The sequence below is a fragment of the Carassius carassius genome, chromosome 48 (assembly GCF_963082965.1).
Source record: "Carassius carassius chromosome 48, fCarCar2.1, whole genome shotgun sequence".
Taxonomy (NCBI): domain Eukaryota; kingdom Metazoa; phylum Chordata; class Actinopteri; order Cypriniformes; family Cyprinidae; genus Carassius; species Carassius carassius.
In genome coordinates, this window is record NC_081802.1 from 5,077,661 (window position 1) to 5,087,456 (window position 9,796).

Below are 9,796 nucleotides of genomic sequence, written 5' to 3' on the forward strand. Positions count from 1 at the left end.
CTGTTAGAACTCAATTCTATCCTGTACCACAGGGCTATTCAATTGGCGGCCCGCGGGCCACATGCGGCCCGGAAGCAACCTCCAAATGGCCCAGCCCGTGGTCCCGCCAAAAACGCACATCCCTATGTAAACTCATTCAGTAGTACAGACCAAGTAGCCTAGCAACAACGCAAACAATGCAGAGCGCGTGCCGGTAATGTTAGTAGCCTAGATTACTATCAATATGTCTTTCTCAACACTGAAACGTAAAATTGCCAATGAAAACCGCCAGTTTAACCCTGCCTGGACTGACAAATACTTGTTTATTTTACCGCCACATCCAAACGCCAAACCGATGTGTTTAATTTGTAACGAGTGCGTCGCAGTATTTAAAGATTACAATGTGCAGAGGCACCACGTTGAGAAACACCAGACTTTCCGCACCAATTTTCCCGAGGGATCTCAAGAGAGGGCAGCGAAAGTGCAAAGTTTGATTGCATCTTACAACCGGAGCAGTACTACCATGGTGCGGTCATTTACTGCCCAAGAGAGAGCTACCGCAGCATCCCTTCGTGTTTCCTGGATTTTGGCAAAAAAGAAAAGGCCATTCACAGACTCTGAAACCGTGAAGGACTGTATGCTGGCTGTCGTGGATGAGGTGATAAATGACGATAAAATCAAAACGAGCGTGGTATCTGCTCTAAAAAACGTACCCCTGTCAGATACTTCCAACATTCGTAGGGTTGAAATTCTTGCTGCAGATGTGTATGAAACATTGTTAGGAGGCCTGGTGAAAGCTGATACTATGTCTATAGCAGTAGATGAGTCCACAGACAAAACTGATACTGCTCAGTTGTGCATATATGTCCGTTTTTTTGACAGCAAATGCTTCAGAGAGGAGCTGCTCTGCCTACTGCCTTTAGAAGGACACACAACGGGCGATATAGTCTTTGGGAAAATTTCTGCTTTTTTTAAAGACAATGGTCTGGATATGACGCGTGTGTGCATGCTTGTGACAGATGGGGCTCCATCCATGACAGGGAAAGTGAATGGTTTGGCAGCACGTTGGTCCGCTGTTGCACCTCAGTTGATCTCGTTACACTGCATTGTGCATCAGGTGGTGTTGTGCGCAAAACTAAGCGGGACGCTCAAAACGATCATGGACAACGTGATGGCTACAATTAATTTTATTCGCTCCACATCAAGCCTCCAACACCGCTTGTTCCGCATGCTGCTGTCAGAAATGTCTGCTGAGCACCATGACCTGCTTTTGCATAATGACGTGAGGTGGCTGTCAAAAGGCAAAGCACTGGAGCGTTTCTGTGGTCTCAGAGAGGAGATCATAACTTTTCTCCGCAACAGCAAGCAAAAAAAGGCAGAAACACACTTGAGTCGCATACTGGACGACAACTTCATGGCAGATGCCTGCTTTCTGAGCGACATATTCAAACACCTGAATGATCTCAATTTGGCACTACAAGGCAGAGACAAAACTGTAATCGACCTTGTGGAACAGATGCGCGCATTCCCAGTTAAACTGGACCTTTTCGCAACAGATTTGAGCACAGGCCGAATGCTGCATTTTCCGACACTCCGCAAATGCATCTCATCCCCCGCTCAAATCACGGATGTGATGACAGAATTCATTGCGAGGTTGAAAATGAACTTTGCTGCTCGATTGGATGGACTTGTTCTGCCCACAGAGATGGCAGTTTTTGTCAGAGACCCGTTCACTGTTGCAATAGAAGGGGACTTATCCGCCAGAGCAAAGCAACTGGTTCCTTCCATTGACGAGGGGAAATTCGCACTCGAACTTGTTGACATGCGGTCATCTGTAACCATGGCACAGGAGCTTTGCACTAACGGGCCTACAGTTTTTCGGACTAATGTCAACGTACATCAGTTCCCTAACGTTAAGAAAGTAGCGATCGTCATGCTCAGTATGTTTGGATCAACTTACACATGTGAGTCAAGTTTTTCACACATGAACTCCATAAAAAGCAACTCTCGTTGCTCCCTGACTGATCGTACTCTCCACCAATGCCTTCGGATTGCATTGACAACTTACGAGCCTAAAGTCACTGCTCTCGTTCAAAACAAAAAATGTCACTTCTCCCACTAAATTAGCTGGGTAATTGTAGCCTACATTAATATAATGTTGGATGTGTAACAAATGCATGCCTAATCACAAATGTGGTGATTTAAAATATGTTCCCTCAGTATGTGCAATATGTGCAGTAGTCCACCTTGTATTCATGTGTTAGTTATAGCCTAGTTGTGAATACTGTGCACTTTTTATTTTATGCACTTTGAGATGTTCCTGGGTCAAATGTGAGCAAGATGAGTATTTTGTTTTAAAAGGAAACTTAATGTTATTGCTTATCTACTACTGTGCAGTATTTGTTTTTTTACTTTTTTTTTTTTGCACTTTGAGATGTTCCTGGGTCAAATGTGAGCAAGATGAGTATTTTGTTTCAAAAGGAAACTTAATGTTATTGCTTATCTACTACTGTGCAGTATTTTTTTATGCACTTTGAGATGTTCCTGGGTCAAATGTGAGCAAGATGAGTATTTTGTTTCAAAAGGAAACTTAATGTTATTGCTTATCTACTACTGTGCAGTATTTTTTTTTTTTTTTTTGCACTTTGTGATCAGATAGGTCAGTTATGTAGCCTAGGTAGGCCAAGGCAAGAGATGTTTTTTTTTTGTAAGTGGAAAAATTAGGGGCTACCACAGATTCTGTTCAGTTAGCTCTTTTATTGTATTTGTATGCACCTTTTGATATGCAAACTGACCAAAGTTAAAAGAGAAACAATGAATAAACCTTACATGTATTCAATACATTTGTTTGTGTTGGTTTTGAAATGTGTCATTACGAGTTTATTTCGCCGCTGAAATAACTGGCCCAGCTAACCTTCTTGGTTTGAAAATCTGGCCCAATTGAATTTGTAATTGAATAGCCCTGCTGTACCATATAATTTTTTTTTTGCCAAAGATTTTATAGCCAACTTAAACCCAATTTTTTAAAAAGAAGTCACTTAAATTTAAACTATTTAAAGGAAAAAAATAGAATAAATAGTCAGAATTAAATATTTTTATTGAAAAAAAATGTATATAAGGTTGGAGCTGTGGCCTAGGTAGGAAATGTCCTTATATAGGGACATGGTCTTAAGCACAGCAAACGAACACAGAGGTGAGAGATGTCTCCACGAGACTCAGCTAATCCCAACTATCTGTCTTGCTTTCAGAGAGCAGTGTGTGACCGCCAGCCCCACCGCACACAGGAGAGCACAACGGACCCACACCCCCACAGCGCACAGACCGAAGAGGAAGCCGAGCACCCTGCACCAAACCACCTCACGCCACCGCCTTCGGGCCCACTATTTGTCAATAAAATCCACCCTTTGGGGAACTCACCTGTACCTACTCGTCGTGTCCTTCACCCCGCAACACTGGTGGAGAATGCGGGCAGGACAGTGAAGAAGACACCGACGACCCCTTCCCATGGGGTGTTTCCCCAGTTGGACTGGTTTGGTTGTTTTTTGTGGTTTTTCTTTTGCCCCACGCCCTGTTGGCTCACGTGTCTTCTCTGGTTTCCCCAGGTGGCGCTCCTCCCCCGACGATGGAAGAAATCTTGAAGCACCTCACCGAGGTGAGCATCCGCCAGCAACAAATTATGGAGCACTTGGCCTCCCGTCAAGGGGAAACTAAAACGGGAGCTCGCCGCGCTCCGTATGGCTGCCGGCGCACATACTCCGCTGCCTGACCCCCGTGTTCAGGCCACACAGCTGCTGCCGAGGATGACATCCCATGATGATGTTACCACTTACCTCCAGATGTTTGAGACAGTGGCCACCCGGGAGGCGTGGCCCAGGGAGGAGTGCTGCTGACGGGAGAGGCACAATGGGCTTACCACAATGGGCACACCAGGTAGCGGAGCGTGTCGTGGTGGATCGCCTCCTGTGGGCCCTTCCCCGCCCACTTCGTCAGGCAACTGGCATGCGGAACCCAGCGAACGTGGACGAGCTGGTGGAGGCCATTGAGCTGGCTGAGACCACCCAACACCGGGAGGTTGGGGAGAGAGCGCCGGAGGACACCCAGCGACCGGTGAGCAGGCCGGCGGTTCCCGGCCCTCGAGATGAACCCATGCCCACTGAAGCACCCCGCTCTCCGCAACGACCTTGGCTGGCAGGCTGCGCCGTGCACACGGAGAACGCGCCGCGGGCGGAGGTAAAACTGAACGGCCGCCCCTTCCTCGCTCTTCTGGACTCCAGCAGCACGGTCAGCCTCATGAAGACAGCGGTTCTACCCCCGCGGTTTAAAGCCAAAACTAAGCTCTCCATCACCTGTGTGCACTGTGACCAGGAATCGACCAGTTGCTCGCCACCGTTACTCAGCCTGCCGGCCCGGCCCGGCCTGGGAACCGCCCATCCCGGAAGCCCAGAGGTCCTGACGCCGTCCCGTGCTGCTGGCCTCGGACAGCCCCAGAGATGGTGAGTCACCCCCTCCAACTCCTAACCTCTACTATGATCTGTACCAACAGGTGACGGGGGCTGGAGGGTTCTCCAAAGAGCAGCACGCGGATGACCAATTAAAACACTGCTGGGGCCAAGTAAGAGTGATGGACGGAAGAGAAATCCAACCGGCACCCCACCCCACACCTCACTTCATAGTTAAAAATTGCCTGCTATACTGTGTCGCACAGCGGAGTGGGGAGGAAAAGACGCTGCTGGTTGTCCCACGCAGCAAGACAGGAACGGTGATGGAGATAGCCAACGCACACCCTATGGCAGAACACCGTCCAGCGCCTCCGTGACCGGTTCCACTGGCCTGGCCTAGAGGCCGAAGTCCGGGGGTTCAAGCCTGCCCAACCTGCCAGCGGGCCTCAGCACAGACCCCTCCCCCCAGCCCGCTAATACCGCTGCCCATCATTTAGGTGCCCTTCGAGTGGATCGGGATGGACTTAGTGGGGCCGCTGCCGAAGTCCGCCCGGGGGCACGAACACATCCTGGTCATCGTGGATTATGCCACCCGCTATCCTGAGGCCACCCCCCTCCGAAAAGCCACTACCAAAGCCATCGCCCAGGAGCTCTTCCTGCTTTTTGGTCGGGTCAGCATCCCATCCCAGATATTGACTGACCAGGGCATCCCGTTCATGTCAGCAGCTCTGTACCACGGTGTACCACCCCCAGACCGACGAGCTCGTCGAGCGATTCAACCAGACCCTGAAACAGATGTTGCGCTGAGTGACGGCCGGACTGGGGACTGGGACAAGATGCTGCCATACGTCCTCTTCGGTGTTCGGGAGGTCCCTCAGGCCTCCACCGGCTTCACACCGTTTGAGCTACTCTTCGGCCGCCAGCCCCGTGGTCTGATCGACGTTGCCCGAGAGACCGGAGAACAACAACCAGCCATACACCTTACCACCAAGGAACATGTGCGTGAGATGCGGGAGCGGATCAGCTCTATCACATTAACCTCCTGAAGCGCTGGGTCGGAACTGGGCCTCAGGTCTCGGCCTACACCAAGGCGACTCCCGTGGTTGTGGACATGGACCCTCAACTCTCCGCCGCCCAGAAGACCGAGCTGCAGCACCTGGTCAGTCAGTTTCTGGATGTGTTCTCCCCCCAGCCTGGGCGGACCCACGTCTTGGAACACGACGTCCACACGCCACCTGGAACCATCGTCCGGCAGCGGCCCTACCGTGTCCCGGAGGCTCGGAGACACGCCATCGAGGAGGAGGTACAGGAGATGCTGAGGTTAGGGGTAATTGAACCATCTCACAGCCCATGGTCCAGCCCCATCGTCATGGTTCCAAAGCCCGACGGCACCCTCCGCTTCGGTAACGACTTCCGCCGCCTCAACTAAGTCTCAGAGTTTGACTGCTACCCCATGCCCCACGTCGATGAGTTGTTGGACCGTCTGGGAAGGGTCGGTTTATATCAACCTCACTAAGGGCTACTGGCAAGTCCCTCTGTCGGAACAGGCAAAGCCGAAGATGGCCTTCTTGACCCCAAACGGACACTGGCAATACCGGGTCCTTCCCTTCGGCCTCCACGGAGCACCGGCCACCTTCCAGAGACTGATGGACGTCCTCCTCCGGCCGCACCAGGCCTACGCGGCGGCCTACATCAACGTCGTCATACACTCGGAGACTTGGGAGGACCACCTGGAGCGGCTGCGGAGGGTGCTATCGGAACTGCGGCGGGCTGGCCTGATCGCCAACCCCCGGAAATGTCACTTGGCCCTCTCTGAAGCTAAGTACCTGGGGTACCAGGTGGGTCGCGGCCTAATCATACCTCAGGAGAAGAAGGTGGCAGCAATCCTCTCCGCACCGCGGCCCACCTCTAAAACACAGGTACGGGCCTTTTTGGGGTTGGCAGGGTATTACCGCTGTTTTTTCCCTAACTTCTCCTCCTTAGCCTCTCCCCTGACAGATCTGACCAGGAAGGGGCAACCGGAGAAGGTCCCGTGGAGCCCCGAGACGGAGGCGGCGTTCCACCGGATAAAGGCAGCCCTCACAACGGAGCCGGTACTCCGAGCACCCAACTTCAACCGTCCCTTCCTGGTGCAGACGGACACATCCGACACCGGGTTGGGAGCTTGCTTTTTTCCTAATACAGACAATTTTTGTATGAATATTTTTTAGGAAATATGCTAATTATACACAATAGCGACAATTTACGCATCAATTGTTTTACCAACAGTTTACAAACTATTAAACACAATTGTTATACTTCATGAGCAAGGCCCAATAAATAGAGCACAATTACACTTTATTAAAGCATCTTAAACAAACTGAAATAAAATACTTTTTATTAAAATGCTGAATAGATTTACCAATTATCAAACTAAGCAGCTATAGAAATCTTCCCATGAAAACAAAAAGCAATTTGGCAGATTGTTATCCACACACACACAAAGATTTTACTATGGCAGCAGATTCTTCCCAGGCCACTTTATTAGATTACACCTCTACAAACAAACACGGTGTGTGTTGTGGCATATGATCAGCCAGCAGTAACCTTATCTTCCCAGCCAGATTTAGTTTTTTATGATGATAAACAAAGAACAATAACTTCATTCATCACAATTCTACACCCATATCAGTCACTTTACAACAGGTGTTCTTTATACACTACAAAGTACTATTGAAAACCTATAAAGATAAACTCATTAAAGTTGTTTCCATGGACCAAAAAAAAAAAAAAACATTTATTTTTATGGGGTCAGGACAGGAGTTGTATGGCCAGCATGGAACATGATTGCCGGTGCTGACTTTGCAGAGGTGTTATGTAACTGAGAGAGAGGGATATTTTAAACACTATCATGCTTGTAAAAGTGCTAGCCTAGATTTGTCAAATTATAACATCAACACTGAGAATAATGCAGGCAGATTGCAGGAAGTTCTCACATTATTAAAAGGAAAATAGACGCTGCTAGAATTCTTGTCAAAAGCAGGGCTCCATATCAGCTCAGATTAAACCGCTTGCAAATTATTCAAATAAATCAAAAACGTGATGATATATCTATGCAGCCAGAAATATTTTTGTACATCCATATGCAATTTAGTATGTAAGCTCGTTTTTTTGCCATGGAATAAAACAATAAAAAAAAAAAAGTAAATTGCAACTTTCTCTCACAATTTAGATTCCACCCCCCTCAGAATTACAAGATATAAACTCAGAATTAAAGCAAAAAAAAAAAAAAAAGGTTAAAATTGTTAATGCTCAATCGCAATCGCAATCTATAATTTTGAGAAGGCAGAATATTGAGATTTGGCCTATATGTACAGTGGGGAAAACATTTTTTCATATTTGATCATATCTGCTTTTAACTTACATAGATATGAAGGTTCTGTAATTTTTATGGTAGGTTTATTTTAACGTATATAGACAGAATATCAACAAAAAAAATTCATTATATAAAAGGTTAGAAATTGATTTGTTCTCTATTATAAATCAGTGGGTGCTACAATAAATAAAGCCGCGGCTCAATTCCAGTCCTTACGCTCTGCATATTTTGTGTGTATCTCTAATCGCTTCAGACGTTTGTTCTATTCGAACGTAAGTGCGCTGCGAATTGGACATCACAGTATATTCCGTCATGTAAAAAAAATAAAAGAATAAAAGTCATGCCTACTTTCTTTTGCGTGAACATTTGGGCGGTGTTATGCAAATCTTCCCACAGCTAACGGGGGGGGGGGGGGGGTTAGAACAAGTGGACGAGTCTCAACTTTACAAAGAATATCTTTTTGGATTTTAGACTTTAGTCTTTGCAACTTCACAGATCTTTATTCACCAACAGCTTGTAACACTCCAAAGAGAAAGGAATTTTTTATCACACCATATGATCCCTTTAAGTGCGCCAAAATGGGATTTATTGTTTGAATTTTGTATTAAAACCTAAGTTGAGACTTTGTTTCATATCACAAGCAGGGTTGCCACCTTAGCGTGAGATTTATATGAGCAGACAGTGAGAGCGTGACAGAGCCTGAAACATGCTTGTGTTTCCCGCCAAATGCATGAGAGTTGGTAACCTTGCTTATTTAGTGTGACTAATTCTTCAAATTGCCAGTGAAATTCTGGCTACTTTTACAGCTCAGACTTCTAGCCAGCAGCATGAGGTTTGTTTTTGTTTGCGGACAGAATAACTACAATTAACAACATGACATGACTACAGACACTTGTGAACCAGACAGAGGTCTCCTCGTGGCACAGCGTCTAAAATTAGCCAAGCACAACACACAGACGGAAGACAGAAAACCATTACCAAAGACAACAGCAAGAGACATCATCTGGTAAAGAAGTACTGGACACACGGTTGTCAGATCCGGATTGGATAAAAGGAAAACCACAACACCTGAAAATAGCCGCAGCATTACAATTAGCATGGCCTGAGAGACAGACACAGGTCCTGTTAAGTTGGGCTCTGTCTCTTTTCCTGTGAGGAACAGGCCAGAATCAACAGCATGGTCATGTGATCACACAAGCAGAGAGGGATGGAAATAAAACCATATTATCCGAAGAGACCATACCGGAGAGGACATGGGATCACTACAATGTTTTACATGCTTGTGGTCAACTTCAGTTGTAAGGCTGTGTTCGGAATTGAATAGTTGCGTACTACGCAGCATATACTACTGTATCCGCCTTATTTTTAATGCAAGAGTGTGCACGGCCATGTTTTACCTCACCTTGACTTCTGGTATCATTTGCTTAATTGTACCGTCATTAACAGCGGTACAAAATTGCTCCTTAAACTGCTTGATATTGAAAAAAAGTAGTATATTAATAAATTGTCTTCATTATAAACACACTGGTTTGTTGTGCAAATAGTTTCCTTTTTTTTGGATCTGCTAAATAATGTGTACTATTTAAAAAAAAAAAAAAAAAAAAAAAAATATATATATATATACTTACCACTTTTCCTGGACGTTGCATCAGTCAAAATTTCATCGTTGAAAGAGAGAGTAAAAAAAACAACAAGTCAAATCAGTTTGTAAGTCACATTTTATTACAATAAGAAATAATGTAAAATAAATTAACTTTAAAATGTTATAAACACGATAAATGTGATTTAGTCCTCCGTACTTCACAACAAATCCTTTAAATTTGACTATTCAAAAAGAACAGAAAAAACAAAAAAACAAAAGAAAATTGTAAAAGTAATTATAAACAAATCTCTCTCTCTCTCGGAAAATTAAATGAAATTTAATGCTAAACTAAAACCACAAATGTACTTCAGCAAAATGCATATGTTGCGTGTATGTTAATTTCGTTATATTAGTTGCAGCTCATTTCAGGTGTTTTTTTTT

At 45.9% G+C, this 9,796-nt stretch overlaps 1 protein-coding gene across 1 annotated transcript; it reads left to right on the top strand.

Moving 5' to 3' along the window:
- The first annotated feature begins 502 nt into the window (after positions 1 to 502).
- On the top strand, positions 503 to 3,745 carry LOC132131370 (protein FAM200A-like). Its single transcript, XM_059543393.1, has 3 exons — positions 503 to 1,943; positions 3,235 to 3,513; positions 3,582 to 3,745. Exons 1-3 carry the CDS (start codon positions 503 to 505, stop codon positions 3,743 to 3,745), a joined length of 1,884 nt encoding a protein of 627 aa, XP_059399376.1.
- Positions 3,746 to 9,796: the final 6,051 nt, after the last annotated feature.

What these genes read in the sequence shown, in the direction of transcription:
- LOC132131370 (XM_059543393.1), top strand. Translation starts at nt 503, where the DNA reads ATGGTGCGGTCATTTACTGCCCAAGAGAGAGCTACCGCAGCATCCCTT. An exon ending in GTTTGGATCAACTTACACAT is followed by an intron (nt 1,944 to 3,234) that starts GTGAGTCAAGTT and finishes TTCAGAGAGCAG; the next exon opens with TGTGTGACCGCCAGCCCCAC. An exon ending in TCCCCAGTTGGACTGGTTTG is followed by an intron (nt 3,514 to 3,581) that starts GTTGTTTTTTGT and finishes TGGTTTCCCCAG; the next exon opens with GTGGCGCTCCTCCCCCGACG.